Source organism: Camarhynchus parvulus, chromosome 18 (assembly GCF_901933205.1).
Source record: "Camarhynchus parvulus chromosome 18, STF_HiC, whole genome shotgun sequence".
NCBI lineage: Eukaryota > Metazoa > Chordata > Aves > Passeriformes > Thraupidae > Camarhynchus > Camarhynchus parvulus.
In genome coordinates this window covers 2,847,307-2,869,122 of record NC_044588.1, presented here as the reverse complement: position 1 = coordinate 2,869,122, position 21,816 = coordinate 2,847,307, and the positions used below count along the sequence as shown (strand labels likewise).

The 21,816-nt window shown below is 39.5% G+C and overlaps 1 protein-coding gene across 3 annotated transcripts in view; it reads left to right on the top strand.

The window, feature by feature from the left end:
* PRKCA (protein kinase C alpha) overlaps nt 1-21,816 on the top strand; it is a 144,934-nt gene that overhangs the window by 47,360 nt on the left and 75,758 nt on the right. For all 3 annotated transcript variants that reach the window (XM_030962250.1, XM_030962252.1, XM_030962251.1), the window contains exon 3: nt 11,817-11,899. In XM_030962250.1, coding sequence (XP_030818110.1) covers nt 11,817-11,899 — 83 coding nt within the window. The remainder of the gene's footprint in view (nt 1-11,816; nt 11,900-21,816) is intronic.

Sequence of the window (21,816 nt, the reverse complement as noted above, 5' to 3'; positions counted from 1 at the left end):
AAATGGATACCTCCACTAGTACTTTTATTAGTTCTGGAATAATATGACATTTCAGGCACCCACAAGTGTATTATGGAGACTTTTTTTGCTGTAGTTTCTAATTATGTTAAATTCATATTGTAAAAAAATGCATTGCTTTGTTGCAGTGTAAGTAAGAAAGGGGACAGCTATTTATGGGAAATAGTTATTATTCAGGTCAGACAAACTTTAAAGTTCAAAAGCAAGTGGCTGCAGTGGTTTTTTTTTATTAATAAAGTTCTTATATTTTTAAGCCTCCATGAAAAATAGAACGATTTCTTATCTTAACTCTCAGTAGTTGGTGCTTCTAAAAACTGTCAACCTGAAACTCAAACTTTGGCTCTTGTTTTCCTTACCAAGTTATGGATTTGATGTTCTTTAATTTCTTTTTCAGTTGCTTTTATGCCTTTATGACCTGACTTCTGAAGTGCCAATGCCATGCAGTAAAGCCTTGAATAAAACCGCTCTGCAAAGACAGTAATGACAGAAATTGATTTGCTTCACTTTTGCTCTGCAGACCCTTAATGCATGTTCTGTGCTGAGTGGGAACGAGTTGAAATCTCATCTTTCTTGTAATTTTTTTATTTTGGTTTGAGTCATGGCTTGCTGAATTCCAGGCCCTTACTGCTGCTTGAAAATTCTTGGCCTGTTGGAAGCAATATTCTGGGGTGAATGTCAGCTAATTTATCACTGACATTCGTGCCTCGTTTTTCACTCGTGCTAATATATTGCTTTTAGTAAATACATGGGAGAGGGAATAGTGTTTACCTTTCCATATCATGAGAATACTACTCAGTCTATGTGACAGAAACTAAGAAATGCTGTTTATATTGCTGCTCCAGTGAGCCAGGAAAGACTGCACAAATATGTCATGAGCATGCAGTGGAAAATGCTCTTATACAATTTTCACAGTCAGGGTTTTGTACGACTTAGTAACAAGAATAACCATGATTGTTTCTAAGAATCAAGAGCTCAAACATAGACTAAATTTTGTGGAGCATTTTGAGATAATTATCAGGTTCTATGAGTGTTGTCTCTGCCTAAAAATGCTTTGAAATCTTTGTCAGCCACATGGACACAGTGAAAAAATCATCTCAGGGCAAAGAAATCATTCTTTGCCCTAATCATGCCACAAGGATTGAGTTTCAGCACTGATACAGGTTTTTGTCACATGGCTACTTTCCCTGGTGTAAATCTCAGTTACTCTGGTGGCCCTGCAGTTCTATTTCTGTCTGTCTGAGCTTCCATGTGCTGTTTATTGCGCTAACCTGGGGAACTGCTCCAGATAAAATCTAACATTGCCAAAAAAAATGCGCTGCATAAGTGTTTGGACATAGAAACAAGCAGGCAGGGCCACTGGTTCTGACAGCAATGTGCCATATGTCAAAGTAAAGCGGTTACTTAACAGTGACTGAGGAAATGATGGCTCTGTCAGCTCTGCCTGCCGAGGATGTGCTGCCCCAGGAGTGCAAAGAGCTGAGCTGGGCCAGGCTGGGCTCAGGAGGGCTGTGCAGGCAAGCCTGCTGCTGGGTTCACCGCCTGATGGGCACTCTCTGCTCAGATGTTCTCAATTCATGCTCAAACTGTACCTTCAAAAGTTACAGGGAATATAAAGGGAGTATTCACAGGAGTCTGTAGTGACTGGTTGAGGGGCAATGCTTTAAACTGATGGAAGATTTAGATTAGAAATAAGGAAAAATCCTTCCCTGTGAGGGAGGGCAGGCCCTGGCACAGGTGCCCAGAGAAGCTGTGCCTGCCCCTGGATCCCTGGCAGTGCCCAAGGCCAGGGCTGGCAGCACCTGGGACAGTGCAAGGTGTTCCTGCCATGGCACAGGGTGGGACAAGATGATTTTAAAGTCCCTTCCAACCCACACCAGTCCATGGTTCTGTGATTCTACCTGCTGAAAAATTCCACTGACTGTTGCCATAGGGTTTTCTTGCTGGAAACCTCTCATCTCAGCTCCTTCTTTGTTTTGATTTTTTTTTCATTAAATGGTTTACAGCAAATATAAATCATTTGTTCATAATTAAATGACATGTTTCCATGGTTTCATATTTTGTTATTTATGTACTGCCAACCTCTGAGCCCACAGGTACTTCTTAAAAATATCACTTTTGCTCCTGGAATGAATTACTGTAACTTATGTCTTCTAGTCAACCATGTCATTTTGCTAACTTCCAAACCTACAAAATTAATCAGCTTGTTATGAGTAAATAATATACCCACCAAACATACTGTGGAAAAGAGATCTGAGGGTGAATATTCTTAATTCTTTAATTGGTTTCCCAATGTGTGTTTTGTCTCGTGTGTTGTCTTACATTGGCAACAAATTTCTAACATTAATCAGTCTAATGTGGAGTTCACATTTTTTGGGTATGTTGTTTTTCTTCCTGAGAAGTTGCAGTTTCTTTGAGATGAAATGTTTGCAGTGACTGATGAGAGCAGGAAAGCAATACTGAAGTTTCTAGCAGATGACCCTTTAATAAGATGTATGTAATTGGATAAGACTTGCAACAAATATTGGGCATCTGTTGGGTAACATGGAAATAATGAAGAGAAACAGGAACGGGAAAAATCTTTAATTAACAAAATCTCTTCAATTTCTTGATATAATACTACTGCTGAAAGAGAATGGGTGGATAGGATTAAAAAACTAGCCTGAATTCTTTGAGAAGAGTGTCTAAAGGAATTATTAGCTGGTTTTATTAGTAACCAGGAATTATCAGTTGGTTTTATTAGTAACCTTTATGTGCAAAAGGAGCTGAACTTGATCTTTTTCCTCCATATCCTTTGAAAATTTCAGCTGTGTCTTTTGAACCTTTCTGGTTTAAAATGTTTTTCTCTACTCAAGACACACTTTTGGTAGGTTTAGACAGGCAGAGAATAATTACTGGCAAAACAAACCAAAATAATGTGTGCTTTTGTTTTCTTGGAATGGAACGTGTGGAGGCCTCAGGGCAGGGACGGCAGGAGGCTGCTGGCTCTTTGTGAGGCTGTAGTCATCCAAAAACTTGGAGAGGAGAGGAGGTGAGAGGCTCATTACCATGGAGGAACATGAGTTTGTGCTGTCTGACACCTTCTGACATCATCCCACCCCCTCCTTTTCACCTTCCAGTGGATCGCTTCACATCTGAAGTCATCTGCTGATCACCTCTCACCTTGAAGCCTCTCAGCTCTCCCCATACAAATCTCCAGTCAGGTTTGTGTCCCAACAGGTATTGCAGGAAGTTTCATTCTTGTGGTTCAGTGCTTAGGGTATGGCTCTGTTGGTATTTCAAAACAGTGCCATCCCGGCCTCACTTCTTGCCATCCTGAAGAAAAATAAACATTATTTGGCAAGAATGAAATGAGTGTGTGGCTTGTGTTTGCTGACAAGGGAGGTTCATTAATTTTGTTAGCATGTTATAGGGTTTCTCAAACACAACTGAAAGCCTAAATTCAAAATATTCCAAAATACTTTAATGTTCAGCTCTTGGCATTCAGCTCTGGCATTTCCCTTACAGTATTGGTGTCCTTACAAATTGTACTTGCAGGAAATGCTTTGGTTTACAGCTTGGTATCATTAAATTGTGATGTGAGATGCTGGGAACAGCAAGCTATAAGGTTGCTACTAAAGGGTTCATGGTAGAACCTCACAGATTTCCTTTTTCCATCAGTTTTCCACACTTGGAGCTGTGAGGGGGCTCAGCCATTTGTCTTTACAAATTGTACTTGCAGGAAATGCTTTGGTTTACAGCTCGGTATCATTAAATTGTAATTTAATGTAAAGTAAGGTGGGGATGGGATGCTGGGAATAACAAGCTATAAAATTACTACTAAAGGGTTCATAGTAGAACCTCACAGCTTTCCTTATTCCATCAGTTTTCAACACGTGGAGCTGTGAGGGGGCTCAGCCATTCCTTGGGAGCGTGGCCCAGGCTGTGTTCAATTGACCATGGGGTGATTTAACATCAGGTGAAAGATGAAGAAACCACATAAGTATTTCAGAAGCTTGTGTTCATGCATTCCCCCGAGTGATCAGAGCTGTTTTCAGCTTGGCTGGCAGCAAGGAGCAGCTCTGGGCAGCTCCTGGGCCAGGCTCTGCCCTGCTGGTCCTGAGCTTGGGGGTGGAGGCAGAACTGGGAGAAGGCACCATGGGACACTGGCTGCTCTTGTCAGAGCAAAGCCATTGCACTTGCTCCTGGTTCCAGAGATGATTTACTCACTGAGCACCTCATTTTTCATGCCGCACAAAGTGGCTGTGGAAGATTCTCTTGTAGAGGCTGCCACTGTGATTTTCAAAAAGCTCTTCACTTGCTGTCGGTGTCTGGAATTCCAGCTGTATTACAGAACAAAATGCAACCCGACAGCTGCATTCTGCAGAGTTGGTTTCAGCTTGCATCCCATCATTTTTATATAGCTTTAAAATATATACAGCCTGTGCTTCTTCCTCCTGCTCCCCCTCCCAGCCCTTGGGTTTTGTGCTGGCTGATGCCTCAAACTGAAGGAGCTGCTCTGTTTAAGACATCCCATTTCTGCAATTGGGGTCACTGCTGAAATAGCTGAAAAATCTGAAGAACAAGTGCTCAGCGTTCACAGGAAGCAGTTCTGGGCTCTCCTATTGTGCTAGCTCTTTAATTGGAAGAGCTGTGCTGTTCCTCACTGCTGTGCCTGTGCTCTGCTCCAGAGCAGATGAGAGCAGCACCCAGAGGGGCTTTGTGGCTGCAGAAAACACTTTAACAGCAGCAGCTTCTTCAACTGAAGTGAATTCAAACTGCAGAAGTGATAGAAAAAGTCTGTGATTGTGGGTCACCTTTTTTGTTGGTACAAGTTCTCAAAATAGCTATTTCAGCACAGGTTTTGATAGATGGTTTCTGGGTTATTATTCATTTAGAAAATGGGACACCTCAAAGGAAGGAGATTAATGGTCTTGTGAAATTTTAGCAAGGGCTTTACATAGAAACAGTGGTCTCTGTCTCAGAAAGTATATCATTAACAAGAACATTGAAACAGTGCTGAATGTTTTATATTATATTAAATCCTCTAATATTTTTAAACTCTTTCTCAGTTTTGCAAATATTGTGCTGCAGTTTTGGCTGAATAAACTATATAATGTACCTTCTTTTTCCAGTATGAATGGCAGAAATGACAAATCCGATATAATGTCTGTCTGAATATAGTATTCAGACAGATCTGAATATGTTATATGAGGTATTTTACTAAATCCAAACTGTTTCTAAAGTGTGTTAGGTATAAATTTCTAATTTAAAATGTGCAGGTATATATTTATCATTTATCCCACGGCACTGCCAGGTCTGCCAAAGTTGTTTGGGTAAGTGTAAATGCATATGCATTCCCTGCCAGGCACACAGCCTGTATTTGCACACTGTTGTGGAGCTGGCAAAGCCAGCTTACCAGAGACATCCATCTGTTTTCTACTTAGTGTAAAGGAGTTAATGACCTGAGTAGTTAAGACTGTTCAGACTATCTGTATAATCCTTTCACACAAATAAGATATTGTTGCATTTAACCCTTACTTTCTCTCAAATTAAAAAAAAAAACAAACCAACAAAAAAAAAAAAAAGAAAGGAAATCAAACAGCAGAGTTTACAGTGGTCTTATTTCTGTCCTCCACCTGGGTTTTTTTAGTCTAATTGAACTTGACCAAGCAGAAAATCTGCAGCAAGCTCAGAGGTATGAACCTGAGATTAGGCTGAGCAATTATTAGCAGGTAGACATGGAGCTTTAGAAATAGGAGTCAGCCCTAATTTATCAATATTGGTTTCATATATTTCTGTACCTTGCCCCCAGGGTATGTTTTTGAGAAGGTAGCTTGAGTTTTGCAGAAGCCACAACGAAAATGAAGGTAGCCCATGAGCCAGGGAATGTGTAGCACTACACAGATTAGTGCTGTGAAGGTGCTGTGTGACCTTGTGGGCTCACAAAGGAGCTTTAAGAAGCTTAGGAACAGGTTAAGGTGATGGCAGAGACGTTGTTTTTCTTATTCACTGTCTTAGCTTGGAACAGACTGTGTCTTGCTGAGCTCCAGGCTGGTTTAGTCAGAAAGGAGTGGGAAATGCCAAGTGGAAAGATTGCATAGAGCAGTTTTAAGTGTTAGCCTGGCTACTCTCCTGGGACTGCACTTCCTTCTAGATGGGGTGAAACACTGGCACAAAAGCACACTGGTGTATTATAAATTACATATGTTGTAAAAGTTAGGGTAATTTAGTTTTTAAAAATTCTCAGTGGATTCAGTATGTCAGTAGCAGTCAAAGGTAGGGCTGCTTGTGACTTGTGTTTGCTTTATAATCTACAGCCTTGCTTATATTTAATGTAAAAGGGATTTTCATTATATTTTTACAAGTTATAATATGTTCAGAAGAGGAGAAAGACAAATATTGCTACGTCCTGTATCTTAATTGCTGCTCTTTTTGTTTGTCTATTCATAGTAAACTTATTTAAACAGTACTTATTTAAACAACAAATATAGTTGGTATTTAATTGATTTGTCTATTTTGAAGTACTACCCTATTTCCGTTTATTGTAATTGCTATATTTAATCTTAAGATGATCTAACACATGCCATGTGCCACATTCATTCATTCATTCATTCATTCATTGCTTGGTGCTGTGCAGAAAGCACAGGCCAGCCACAGCTATGGGCCCCTGGGGGAAATTCTGTGGCCTCAGTGAGAATGCAAAGTGTGTGAAACAGCAACTCCCTGCTCCAGACTCCTGCAGAGACTCTGAAGTGCTCTAGAGCCCTCTGGGAGTAACCCAGAGAGGGTTTTGTTCTTACTGAACTTCTGTGGGAGCTCCTTAGTCCAGTTCAGGATGAGTTCTTAGTTAAAAGCCCTAAAGCAGGAGCCCAACAACAAATACAGAATGTGCACAGAGTTATTTCCCTCTTGCTGCCCATGAGATCTCCAGTGCTGCTTCCTCTGCTATGGGAATAAATCATGCTGAACTCCATTTTCCTCATGGTGGAAAAAGCCCATTCTTTATTCACATAACTCATTTTTATAGAGTTTTACAGACCTCATGTGTGACTCCAGTTGGTCAGCAGCTTTCTTGCCAATTTGTTTATGGGTTAGTAACAAGTTGTTACTCTGTATTGGTTGGTCACTCAAACCCCTGATGTGAGCATGCAGGAAAAGTTGTTTGTGAGAGAGAGTTTTTATTTTTCCATCTAACAGTGTAGAAACAGTTTATACAGGTGCTGGTTGTTTTTCACCCAGGAATAGATTGTCATGTTAATAAACTGCTCACACCAGAATTGCTTTCAGATGGGAACTTGCAAAGTGCCAGCTTGACAAGGCCAGCCACTGATTTTAGGAGAGCAGGCTTGATTTTATGAAGCCTTTCTTTATGATTTTTCTACCTTACTGCAACTCTGTGGAATAATCAATGCTTGAAACTTGGAAACAAAGCATGAGCCTGTTGTTGTGGGGCACCCAGTAATGCCATGGCAGTGGAGCCACAGCTTTGGAGTTGGTTTAGATAGGAAAAGATGTGATTTTTACACTGGTTAAAATGTTATCCATTTGAGTTGGGACAACAGTCTTGACTTTATATTACATTAAATCCTGGTCAGTGGGCATAGTGGTATTTGTTTTAAGATTGAACTTGATGGTCTTGGAGCTCTTTTCCAACCTTAATAATTGTATGATTACAGAAAAGAGTCAAATGTGGCTTGAAAAAACCTCACTGATTTCTCTGTATGTGGTAACTGGCAGTTCAGTTGGACTCTGGCAAATACATTCTCTCCACCCTTTAGGTTTGCAGCTGAATTTGTTTTACTGAATAAATAAATACTGTGGTGTAGTAGAGCTATTTATAGCTAGTGGAAAGGCTCACCTACTCTGTTCTTTTTCTTCCAAAAGTGGGAGTTTACAAGTGATTTAAAAAAAATCAATCTCTTGACCTTTTCTAATAGTTCTCAGTTGTAAAGCATGTGACTTTTGTCTTGATATTTTTTACCCCTTGTTCTTTGGAATGCTTGTGATTGTGGAGCTCTTCAGACATATGGCTGAGTGATGTGTGGGCTCTGCAATGGCTTTTCTTCTTTCTAGATCATCTAATAGAGAAGATTGCTTCTGTTTCTGTTATTTATGATTGCAGTACTTCACTTTGGTCCCATCCATCTGTGTCATATATGCAAGCCATTAGCAGCAGTATTTTTTAGCAGAGAACTCTCACCCGACCATATATATCACAATAATCTTTTCGCTCCACATAATTTGGAATAAAGCTGGAAATTTACAGTGGAGCCTTGTAACTCCAAGTGATGACAGTATATATATATATTTATATATATATATATATGTATTATTGATAACAAGTTTTTCTCAGTGCTGTGCCTGGACAGAGCAGTGTTGGGTAGAATGAATTTCCTTCCATTATGTACCAGAAATCCCACAAGCTCTGTCGAGCATCTTCAGCTTGTTTGCTCTGAGAATGCACTGAGTGGTCTTTCCCAGGTTCCTCCTTGGTTTTGTACTGCCCAGTTGGCATTTTCTGCTCTCTGGGAGGGCAGGGAGCAGCCAGGGAGGTGCCACGTGCCAGCAGAGAGCGAGCAGTTAGTCTGGTTTTGCAGCACAAGGCCTGTTTTGTTCTCTGCATCCCTCCCTGCTCCCTTCCCTGGGCTGCAGGGAACCTTTGGCTTCAGCAAGTCCAGAGCTGGAGAGGATGGAAGCTCCCAGCCAGATTCTATATATACACCCCAGATCAAAATCACACTGTCAAAACGTGAAAATACCTCAATAATTTTCTTTTTAATTTTAGCTGTCAGCCTCGAGATGCCACTTTGCTCTTGAGCTGCTCTGCATAATGTGTGCCAGCTCCCTTCAGCTCATGGTAAAGTGGAAAGGAACAAATTTCCTGGCAGATTCTCCAAAGCAGTGTAATACAACTTTCATTACATGAAGGTGGTGAACATGATGTGACTTCATAACAGCTGCAGTAAGTGATGTGAAGCTCTTAACATCCTCAACAAGTAACAAGTGAGAGGTTATTTTTCATCTCAATTCCTAAAAAAAAAATGGCACGTTATTTTAGGCAGATGACACTCTGTTTGTGCTTAGCTGAACTAAGGAAATTTTTACATGAGTTCTCCAGATCTGTCTTACTCCATGAAGTAAAGAGAACACTAAAACAAATGGTAAAATACAGTCCAATGGCTGGATTTCAACTTATAAATTTGGATGTTAAATTATATGTACAGAAATGATTGCTGTCAGATAGATTTCAGTTGACACTTGTTCTTTTCCCTTTGGATTGATGATTCCATGAAAGTTGCTTGTTGCATTGGTTATTTCTGTGTGGAACTGTTTGGTTTTCTTTTGAGTATTCTCAAAAGGTGAGACAGGTCTGATGCTTTTAGATCACCTGTTAAGGAGCCAGGCTCTTTGGAGAGAAGTCACCCATTACAAATGGGAAGTAAAGGAGAAAGAATCAAGGCTGTCCATGTTGAGTTGCCACATCCTATCAAAGGCTGTTATTAGGCTGAACACAAATTCAGTTTTGAGACTTCAGTAACCAACACTGATAATCAAAACATCACACAGTTTTGAGGTGTAGCCCAAGTCCAAAAGGACAAATCCTCTGTGGTTTGCTTACTCTGGCAGCTGAATTGTCCTTTCCATTGCAGTGTGATGAGCATTGTTTCCAGGGAAGTTCACAGCTAAAGTTCACAGGCTGGAGCAAACAGTGGCACTCCTCTTCCCATGTCTTTATCTCAATGCTTAAATCATATTAAAAACAAGGTCAGCATTGTCTCTGGTTGGATGAATTCCTTCACACTGAGCTCTGAGAGGCTGTCAGCTCAGAGATAGGACATGGTTGTGGCGTTTCAGAAATTCTGCCCAAAGCAGATGCCCAGATATGCAGTTTTCCTTACACACACTGCTGAATAAAGGCAGAGCTGGAGCAGCCACTCCAAGGTCCAAGTTGGAATGGCAGGCATTGGTGAAACAGCTCCTTTCTACAAATTTCCAGATATTCCTATAATATGTCTCAGATCATCATGTTATATTTTGCAACTTTTACAAAAATAATTAGTTAACATCTTTATTTTCTGAAGGATATACCAAGATTTTAATTTTTTAAAATATTTTTTTTTTGCATGTGGTTTATTACTGAAAACACAAATCATTCTATTGTCCTCAAGACTGGGAGATCTGGAACCAAAAATATAATCTGAAAGTAAAATGTGACTCAGCTGCAAGTAATATTAATGGTAATTGCCACTTAGTGATCTTTCAGTTGGTGGAAAACAAACCATCAAAATGATAATTGCAGGATTCACTGGGATTTAGGTTGATTAACAAACTAGACAACCAAGTGGGCAGCAGCCACTGAGCCAGAGCTGTGGCTCAAGTGGAGTCAGCAGAGCTGATCTGGAAGCAGTGGAGCAAAACCCACTTTATTCCCTTTGCCCAAAGAATGAACATATGCCACGTCGGAAATAGAACAGTTGGAAACAATTTCTGCATGGGACACTGATGAAAAATAGCTGGGAGGGAGAGGGGGGGGATTAGAATTTGAAGGCAGACTTAGGGGTGGGGATGAGGCCAGGCTGGCATTAATGGGCTCTGTGCTGTGTCTGCGGTGACCTGCAGGTGCACCTGGGCACAGCTCTCTTCTTTATTTATTTATTAAATAAATTCATGGGTGTTTTAAATGGGAAAGAGAAGGGTTAAAGTTTCCTCATGCAATGAGCTCTTTAGAACAATTTAGATAATTTGTTTTCCCGTTAAGTTGAGGAAATTTAATGTTTGCTGTTGTTAAGCAATTTAAGTCTGTTTTATTCTTGAGATTTGGGAAATAGTGTGGTTTTATGTGTTGGAAATGCAAAATTTCAAGTATACAGAGAATGCATTACCTATAAACAAGCTGTGAATTACTTTTAAATCATTTCATTATAGTCTCCTGACTCACTGCTTGATGGCATGGTGTTTATTATAAGGTTTTTTCAATCTCAAATCTTGATTGTCTCTTTTCTTGAAATGTGGACCGATTTCAAAATATCTGAACTAAGTTTAATATTATGAAAGAACCCATAGTGGGGGTGAAAGCTGGAATTCTGACTCTTAAAGTAAGCACCCTCAATGAAATTGTTCTTTTGCTGTGGTTTGGAGGGACCTGTGTGACAACCTATGGCCTCCATCCCATGGCAGGAACGTTTTTATCTCAGAAAGAAAAAGTTCTTTGAGATCATTCATAAATTTTAAATGGGCTTCACATTGCAATCAGGAGCTAATTTTCTTTTCCCATTATCTCCTGCCATTCTGTGCTATGAGAACACTTTGTTCTCTAGAACAGCCTCACTCCCAGAGAGCTCTGGTCCCTCACAGAAGTAATTAACTGGGAAAGATTTGGATTTTTGTAGAGACCTTCCGCTGGCATTCAGGGGAGCAAATCCCACACCCAGGGATGGGTTTCATTCCAGCTTCACATCCCTCTCATCCCTCCTGGATGCACATTGACAGTTCTGTGACAGAGCAGGATTGAGATTCAGGAAATGTGGCTTTGTGGAACTGCTCATCCCACGCTGTATTTGAGCACTGTGGGCTGTCTCCAGCATTAAAGATTTATCATTGTGTGGAGTCTCTTGGCTTTTAAATGTGAATGCTTATCTCCTCTTCAATCACAGTGTTTGCTTGGTGTCTTGTGTCTTTATTTTACATGGGACTCTGCTTGCTTTCCTTGACTTACAGGTTAAATATTTAAGTTTTATTTTATATTTGCTCCCAAATGGAAAAAAGGAACACCACCACCAACCACTCTAACTCTTGTTTCCCCCTTTTTTTTTTGCCAGTTTGCTGTTTTGTGGTTCACAAGAGGTGCCATGAGTTTGTTACCTTCTCCTGTCCTGGCGCTGACAAGGGGCCTGACACTGATGTGAGTACATTGACTTTGCAGACCCTGCTTTACACAGATTTATCTTGTTACACCCATGAGAGTGGATTACAAACAGGATCAATGGGTTCTTGACGACAGATAATTGAGTCCAAGTGGGTTTTAACAGTTGTGAAGTGAACATTTATGGACTGAAAAATCTATTTTTGGTAAGAGCAGTAAGCTTGAGTGTGTGACCGAGAACAATATCCTCAGAATGTGACAACCCTGAAACGTTCACCCAGCCATGAATCAGCATTTTATTTTCTTTGCTTTATGTTGGATGTATTTGACATTAACAATTTCCAGAAAGCCTGAAGCTTTCTCTGACCTTTCTTAGTACCTATCTTATCTCAAAGTGTATCTTTTGAGCTGTCTCTGGTCCTTGTCTCACTGCACACAAAGATCTGTAGCTCCAGTTAAATGACAATTTAATCTTGAGCCAGCTGGCTTGCTGGGTTTTTATTTTATTTTCATGTTTGAGCTAGTCTAGGAGTCTGGACACTCCCATTCCATCCTCCTCTGTCAGTACTTCTGTGGCATTTTTGGTCCTCAATCAGTTTTTCCTCTCCACACATCTGCCTGCCTGGTGAGACACATGTGCAGGATCTTTGTGTCACCCTGCTGAAATAATAAACTGATCTCGTTTGTTCACATAAAAATAACATTTCTTTGGGTTTTAGAAATCCCACTTTACAGTGAAGTAATTTAACATCTGCTTATGGGAACAATACATTCCAAGTGTTCTTTGTCTGAATGGCTTTGCTTTGTTTCTTATCACATATTCATGCTCTAGATTGTAGGCTATTATCTCCTCTGATAAAATGCACCAGAAGAATTTTCCTGCTAGCTTTTAATGAGCTTCTCATGAATTGTTTCAATATGCCAGCCAGGAGGTCAGTGAACAAATATATGGGCAGAAGCCACAAGGGGTCTTGGAAAATTTCAGATATTAAAAAGTTCTCTCATTTTTAAATTTAAATATGGGGAAATGTTGAAGAACTGAGAAGAATTTTGAAAACTTCCATTTTAATACATTTCACATAATTTATATTTAGGTGCAGAAGAAAAATGCTAAAGTTAGAAGTGTAATTAAGTTAGGAGTGTTCAGTATCTCTTGTTTAGCTGATACAGACCTTACCAACAAAACACTGGTGACGCAAGAGCAAGAAATCAAAATTGTTCTTCATACCTTTGCTTTTCTGAAAGTTCCTGATTTCTTTAAGCTTTGCAGTGGGGCATTTAGCTCTGTAAATGTAGTTAACAGCTAAAGCAGGCTTTTGGAATTTGGGAGTTGTGTATTTGAAGTGCTTGAGCTGCAGAGAGGCTGAAACCCAGGGCAGCCCTGCATGGGTGATGCTCTCACCCCTGATCTGGCTGCAGATTGTTGATGGCAAAACCCCTGTTGGGCCCAAAGGGGCCACAATTTCAGCAAAAGTCTGAACAATTAAAGAATTTCTGCTGAATTCCTCGTTCTCGAGTTTAGTTCATACCTACAAGCAATGATTTGTGGATATGAACTATATACCTACATTTTCTAATCAGAAGATGATTTCTGATTTACTTTGGTCAGTCCTAAAACCACAAAGAGAATAACCCAAATCTGGTTTTAGCTTAGTGCTCACTTGTGATGCAGGATATTAATGGAAGTTATTCTTGATTGTGAGGTGACACTCACGAGTAGCTCTGCTGTGTCCATAATGAATAGTTTGGCTCTTCTTGATTATTTATTTTTTTTAATAAGATGGCTCTTTGGGGTTGTTCACCTGAAGTTCAGAAATGAGAACACACATTTGTGTGTGAGACCATTTAATTTTACTGAGAATCTTTTCATGGTGACAGAATCTGTGACAGGTTGTTAATGGTCTTTAATATTGCTGACTGCATTTTGTGATTTGGGGTTTTGGGCTCAGTGATTAAATAAATCAGCCTAATGTCTCATTCCTGTATTTGGGTTACCAAATGATCATTTTCAATATTTACACAGCAGCAATAGCTCAAAAACAGTTTGAAGATTAAAAGTAATCAGAAAATAAATATGTTTTATTAAAACTGTGCTACATTAGTGGGTACTATTACACAAAGAGGATTGTAGAATATTATACTTTAATTTACTGAAATGTTTGACTATAATTTCAACCCTTTTACAATTCAGCAACTGATTCCTCTCCCAGTTGCTACAAGCTTTGTTCTGAAATGTAGTGTGCTATAGAGCTTATCATAACATTTAGCAGATTTTTAAATATTAAAACATCCTTTTCTAAATTACTTTGTGCAGGTGCACAATTAATTTGTGTACTCAAATGCTCCAGTGTTACCTTTCCATTAATTGTAAGACTAATACTGTCATTAATAAAATTAATTTTCCAGAGCAATAATTATAATAATTACAATCATTATATAATAATTGTTGTGTATCAGGATAATGTTAAATTTTGGTGCCCTGTACTTTTAATATAAATGAGGCAGTCCTTGCAAAATAATGCCTTAATAAAGGTGAGCGTAAAAGTGGAAAGCTTAAAGTGAGTCTCTTCTTGTTTTACTCAGAGTAGCTGAAATGTGAGGTTGAAATGTCTGTTTGTGCCAAAAGGAAAATCATACTTGGGAATAAAGTGCTCATCCATTGCAGTGGTGGTGTCTGGGGAGCAATATCCTGTTTCAGTGAAACAAGAAGTCACACCATCAAAAAAATTGTGCATTTCCTTATTACTTGGCAGGGTGTGAGCTCTGGTTTCTTAGCAAAAAGCAGCTCAGGAAGTTGTTTTCCTGCTGTCTAACAGCTCTCAACAGAAATTATTCATCTTCTCTTTATGGCCACCTCTTTATGGTGATGCTGAGGGGAATTTAACAGCTCCTGCTGCTGCTGCCCTCCAGTCCCAGGAAGCCTCATCTCCAGTTCAGGTGCTTGCTTTGGGAAGATGCTTGATGTTCTTAAAACTATTTTAAGTCATAGATGAAATACTTAGAACTTTGGTAAGTCAGTGTAGAAATGTAAGAGCAGGCTCAGAAATTGAGTGCTGCTGTAATGAGCTTTGTTAAGATGTGTGCAATATTAAGGGATAATTGGTCAGTTTATTAAAAAATTGAGTTAAATATTTGTTTTCTTTGTTAATGGAATTCCATGACATATTAAAATGTTCCTAATGACATGCTGCATGTAATTAAAAAAACCCAAGCATTAATTTAAACTAGTGTTTCACTGTGTCATGTGTTTCAGTATGGGTTTATAAGACTTTGAGTGCACAAGAACTCACAGAGCATGGCCTGTGGATCAGCACTATTTCCCTTTCAGATTATAATAATAGAGAATCCAAGGGAGGATTATGAGCAAAATAAATAGAAATTAAAAAGTGAAAATCATTCAAATTAGAGTGAGTGACGCAGCAGTGAAAGGATGTGAAATCTGACTGTGCTTGGTGAGTTTTTAGCCGTTAAGCACCTAGGAGAGAATGGATGGGAAGATCCAGATGTGTCCTTATGTAAAATCAAACAGCAAATATTCTTTTACCCTCTCATCATTGCAGGGTAACTGAACCCAGGGATGTCAAAGGTGACATATTGCAGTTTCCAAGTCAATTATCCTCTTGATATTGAAATTTGTTGGGAGCTTTATTATCTTAAGCACATTTGAAAGCTCAGTGGGAATGGGAACAAGTGTGAGGTTCTGTGGGATGCTGCAGGAGTTGGGTGTTTTCATCAGTGGGTTGGATATTGGGATAATGCAATTCTAGAGTCCAATATTTCAGATTTTTTCCTATGTGTTAAGATATAATTTATTAAAATGACAAAAAAATCCCTGGTGAGAGGAAGAAAAGATAATAAAAAAGGAAAAATAAATCAGTGTGATCAATATTTCAGATTTTTTCTATGTGTTAAGATATAATTTATTAAAACAACAATAAAAATCACTGGTGAGAGGAAGAAAAAATAATTAAAAAAAGGGCAAAAATAAAAGTAAATCAATGTGATCATGAAGACAGTGGTTCAGAGGAAACTGAAGCAGGATTTTCAGTAGATCATAAACTCCCTGCTGGCCAGCTGTGCAGCCCTGGTACAAAGCAGAGATATGACAGAAATCGTGATTCTCTTTTTCAGGGAGATGTTTTATGTTGAATTCTGCAACTCTTCATTTGGAATTTGGGAAAGAACTGAAGTGTTAAAGGTCTTTAAAGCCCAATCTTTGAGTATTTTTTTGTCTCTTAAACTGTGACCAGGTCTCTTAAGGGCAGTTTGTGGCAAGGGACAAATAACTCCATAACAGGGCAGGTTTTTGGGGGTGGTGATGGGGAATTGCTTCAAGGGGCTGCCAATAGAAGAAATTCAGATTTTTTTCTTGGGGTTTCCCTCTCTCCCTAGTGCTGTGGATATTCCCTGAGTGCTCTGTGGGGAGATGGCACATGAGCCCGGTGAGGCTCCACTGTGATTTTCATTTAAGGTTTCTGTGATTCTAGAGCTGGGAGGAGAAGGATTGACCCTTAAAAATTCATGTGCTGGGGGACCAGTGGGAAACTCTTAATTCAGAAATGCTGATGTTCAGAGTGGCAGCAGGGGGCTGGGTTTGCCCTGAGGCTCAGGGAGTGCTGATGTCCACATTTACTGCACTGTTACACTGCTCATTTCATGGCTGGGGCTCTGAGAAAAATGATTTGAAGAATCACCTCTGTACTAAGCCAGAATAAATTAATATAACTGGTCTGCCCTGGAGGGCTTAGGTGTCTTGACCAGATTTCTGTTCAGTTCCAGGAAATGCTGAAATATTTTTTCTTTTTTTTTTTTTTTTTCTGTTCTTTTTTCCCCACTGGCATTTAATCATGTTTCTAGATCATATTTACATGTAGGAGGCTGGTTTCAGAGTGGAAAAAGAGAGCTGCTTGACTGGCCTAGGGAATTAAAAAAAACAAACCAAACTCATGAGAAGAAAAGGGAGTAACTGGAAGCACAGTATTAAGATTTACTGTAGAACTAGTTAAAAAGGGATTTTAATCAGAAAGCTTTGCAGTCTTTTTCCAAGGATAATGAAACGCAGCAGCAGGGCTTGTCTGATTTGCTTTTAACTCTGTAGTTGTTTTTTACAATGGAAAACAACTGTTAAAAATGTTAGACATTTTGAGACTGGAGCAGCAACAAACATAATTTGATAAAATATTATAGAATCATTAAATCACTTAGATTGGAAAGGACATTGAAGATCATCAAATCCAACCATATCTCACTAAGGTTTGGGGGGAAGGTTTCATTGCTAATCTGAATTTTGAGTAATAGGCAGTCTTGTCCCAGGAATATTTTCTTTTTCATTAAGATGAAAACCTTCTCGCTTCATCACACAAGATACACAACTGCAGGGAGGCCTGGTAAGAAGCAGTTCACTGCTTGCCAGATTGACAAAAATCTCCTCTTTAAAAGAAGCCTGTATGAATTTTTGGAAGTCATTCTTAAGCAGCTCTGATGCAATTTTTCATTGCATTCCCTAAAGAGAAAATATAAAACCCCCTCCATTTACAGATTAAGGAAACAACTCAAAGTGTTTGTATGACTCTGGTTTCTAATTATGATAATTATTAATCACATTGATTTTGTTTGCAATAGACATTATTAGATGCAGGCAGTAGGTAATATTCTTAATAAAAAGCAATTACAATGCAAACATATTTTTGTCAAAATATGGTGTTCCTTGCTATATTACCACAGCCTCTTCCCCAAAAGCATGTCCTGGATAACAAAATCAGCATGATCACAGTCAATGCAGTAAGGGATACTGAAGGAGCTGAAAATTTGTATTCTTTCTGTTATTTATCATAAGTGCTTTAGAACAAATTTTACAGGACAGCAGGATAATTTTTCTTACGAAAATAAGCATTTTCTTGCTTGTGGTTACTCTGACTTTTGAATCTCTGAAGAGTATCCAAAGCAGTTTGTGGAGAAATAAAGGTTTTGTTTCTATGGTTTTGACTTCAAAGCCCTAAAATTTAATAGTGGGGGATAGTTGCTTGGATTTCTAATGTTTTAATTTTTTTTCCATGTTTCTGTGTGACAGTGGCTCATTACAAAGTATGATTATGTTGACAATGAAATTCCAATTTGAACAAAATCATTCCAGAGGTAAGATTCTTTTTAATGGAAGGCAGAGAAATGTCTGTGCATCCTGAGGATATATTGGGCTCATTTTCCTCCAGCACTGGGAGGAGGTTCTGGGCACAGAGGTTCAGGAATTGCCCATCCCTGGCTGTACTGAGAGGTCTGACTGCTCTCCTAAATGCCTCCTTTTGAGTGGCTGCAGGCAGCTTCCCAGGTTACCTGAAAGCAGTTCCTGTGCTGGAATGTGTTTGAATTAATCATCCCCCGCAAAAACATGTGTACCTTCTATTCCTAAATTAAAGCACAGGCTCCTTTTATTGCAGCTGAAATGGCTTTTAGCTACAGTGAACAATCCTCAGCAAAAGCAGAATTAAATTACAAAGGAACGGGTTCATGAACTTTTCTAATTCCTGGTAATTCCCACCTTTTCCCTGCAACCCAATCTCCAAACTGGGTCTGTGTCCATCTGCATGGAAATTTTCCCTGCAGTGTGAATGCTCTCCTTGAGCATCCTTGGGAAGGAGATCCATGGTGGGCACAGTGTGGGACTCCAAGGAACATTTGCTCACATCCTCCAGTGCAGCCCTTCAGGCTTTCACTTCATGGAGTTTGTGCCTGAGACACTGGGAGTGCAGTTTAGATTTTTGTTACAGCTTCTGTGATTTGAAAGTTCATAGCTTTTTCTTTATAAAAATATATTTTTTATTTTCCCAATCCAGAACAGTGCAAGTGCTGAATAGCTGTATCATAAAATTTAGACTTTATATTTTTCTTTCTAGCCTTTTCCTGTGCAATATATAATATAACATAGGTGATGCTGGTAAGAGTTAATCACTGAAGAGAGCTCTGCTCAGACAGTTAGGAAATGTATATAAATGATGAACCTAAAAATATCCCTGATTTTCACAAGTTAGCACTGCAGAACAATTAGGCAGTGGGACTATAAAAGGAGAACTCACAGCTAAGTTATTCCCAGTAGTAAAGAGAAATCTTGTGGATGAAGTGTAGTTGTGGTGGCAGCAGCTCCTGGGTGCTGATTTTCACCATCAAAACTCTATTTAACTCCCCAAATTGAAGTTGGCATGATTCCAACAGCACTTATTTTCCAGTTGTTAAGAATATATTGAGTTTTGTGCAGTTTGGGTTGAGATTCATTATTTCCAAGCCAGCTTTTGTTTCCCCTTGGCAAAAGTCTCTTGTGTCAATCTTTAAACTCAGTGTAAATGTGCTGATATTTGGGTTTAAGGGAGAAGAATGCCTAAGAATTACTAATAATCTGGTTTTTTGCATGAGATATCATGTGTAAAATGCACCATAGACATTTCTATCGGGTTCCACCCCCAAAACCATGTGGGTTTTAAAATAAAGAAGAGTGATTATGGCACACTGAACTCAGGAGCTAGAAGAGACGCAGACAGACCACTGAGCGCCTTGGAGAATGCTGGCAATTTTTAGCACTGTCTGTTTGTTGAGGTGGCAGTTCTTGCACCAAAATTAGATTCAATCTTAATTTGGCATAAAAGAAGTGGGCTCATTTTGAAAAGCACTGCAGATCCCATATGCTCAGAATGATTTTAATGTGTCACCAGAGTGTCCCCAGCTCTGGGGATGGCTGGGGCTCTGTCCTTGGGGTACTGCAGGAGTTCGCTGATCTCTGCTGAGCTGAAGTGGTGTGGCCTCAGCTCCTTGGTGTAAATCACAGCTCCAGGGAAGCTCCTCTGGGGGTGGGGAGAAAAGAACAACTTGTACTCTTAGGAAGGAGCAAAGCTCTTTTATGGAGGTGCTGTGACCCTGGAACAGAGAGATGAGAGAGGAAAAGCAGGGAGGGACATGGGGACATCCTGGCTGGAAAGGGAGCAGCTGCCACCCCCTTCCACTGCAGCTCCATTGATCCATGGGCTGCTGGGAAAGCATCAAGGAAGCTCTGCATGAGCAGGAGCAGTTTGGTTTCCTTCTTGGCCATTGCTCTGCATGAACAGGAGCAGTTTGGTTTCCTTCTTGGCCATTGCTCTTGTATTTTCTCATTTTCACTAATGTCCACTATTGGGGTCATACTCTGAAGAGATCCAAATAGCTCACAGATTTTTTTTTTTCAGCCTTTGGGATAGACAGGATTTGTCTTGAAGTAATCAGTGACCTCAGGGAAGGTGTATTAAGTGTTATCTTCACATTCTGTGACCCTGGAACAGAGAGATGAGAGAGAGGAAGAGCAGGGAGGGGACATGGGGACATCCTGGCTGGGAAGGGAGCAGCTGCCACCCCCTTCCACTGCAGCTCCATTGATCCATGGGCTGCTGGGAAAGCATCAAGGAAGCTCTGCATGAACAGGAGCAGTTTGGTTTCCTTCTTGGCCATTGCTCTTGTATTTTCTCATTTTCACTGATGTCCATTATTGGTGTCATACTCTGAAGAGATCCAAATAGCTCACAGATTTTTTTTTTTCAGCCTTTGGGATAGATAGGATTTGTCTTGAAGTAATCAGTGACCTCAGGGAACATGTATTAAGTGTTATCTTAATATTCTGTCATTTTATAATTGATCTGTTTTTTCTAGCAGCCCAATGAAATTTGATGCAATCAGATTTTAAGGCAGTGGTGCATTACCTGTGCTGAACAACCAAATCCTGATGCTTCTGCTGAAGTTAAGACGATGTCAGTCATGATTCCCTTCATAATTTGATTTTTGCTGTTCCCTTGCAGATAAATTACAGTGGCATGGCCTGTGTAATTAATGAACCTCAGTCCTTAAAGTACCAGTGATCAGTGCTGAGCTCATAAACTAAAGGCAGAAGCATATCATAAATTCTGCTAATGAGAACTTAATTGATGGAAAAGTCAGAGATTGATTTATTCCTTTTCCTTTCTGTCCCCATGAGAACAGTACCTGCTGAACTGAGGATGAAAGAAATGTCTCAGTGTTGGGAACACCATTGTAATCTGTATCAAAGCACCTTCAGGTCTGTTTCTATGGCAACAGGAGCATCAGACCAGCAGAGAACGGACCAGAAAGGAGATAAAAGCTTCTATAAAAATAGCTGTAAGAAGTGTCTGCATAGCTTTGGCTACTTTTCTTTCTTCTTTTAGAAAAGAAAAAAAAAAAAGCCCAAAACTTGGAGTTTTTTGAAAGCTAGTTATTATTTAGGTTAGAACCTATTAGCAGTGAAGTACTGGTAGAATGCAGCAAATGATTAACTTCAGGGACATTAATTAAAGAGTTTATCAAAAAGAAGGTCTAAAACTAAACATAATAGAGACAGTAATTTTTAAAAGCAATTTCTCTGTAACACCTCTTGAAAAGGCATTTTCTGAATCTTAAGGTTTTCATTCTTTTTTATAAAAGTTATAATAAAATGAGAAATTATCCATCTTTGGTCTGCAAATAGCCTTTTCTCCTATCCACCTAATTGCTTTATTATCATTAAATTGAGCACTTGGTGTCTAATTACAATGCTGGGAATTGTAAATCACAGACTGGAGTCCATGGGGTCAATATTCTTCGTTTTGTGTTGCCAGAGATTGGGTAAAAATACGTGAAAAGGAATAAAAAGCTTTTTCCTCCATCTTTCAGATGGACTTTGGTCATTCCAGTGGGAAAAGTGGCCTGGAAAATCACAGGCAGGTGCAGTTTGAGAGTCTGATTTCCTGGAATGAAAAGCAAATGATGATTGATTGGACAGGGACTCCAGTGAGCACCAGAGAATGGTTTCTTTTAGGGTGTATGTACAAGCAGAGATTTATAAAAATTCTGATTTACCCTGTCCAAAAATAGGACAAAAAGCAACCTGACTGCAGTGATGAGGTTTGAGGGAGTTGGGAACAGGCTGGCATGAGAATATATAGAAAACC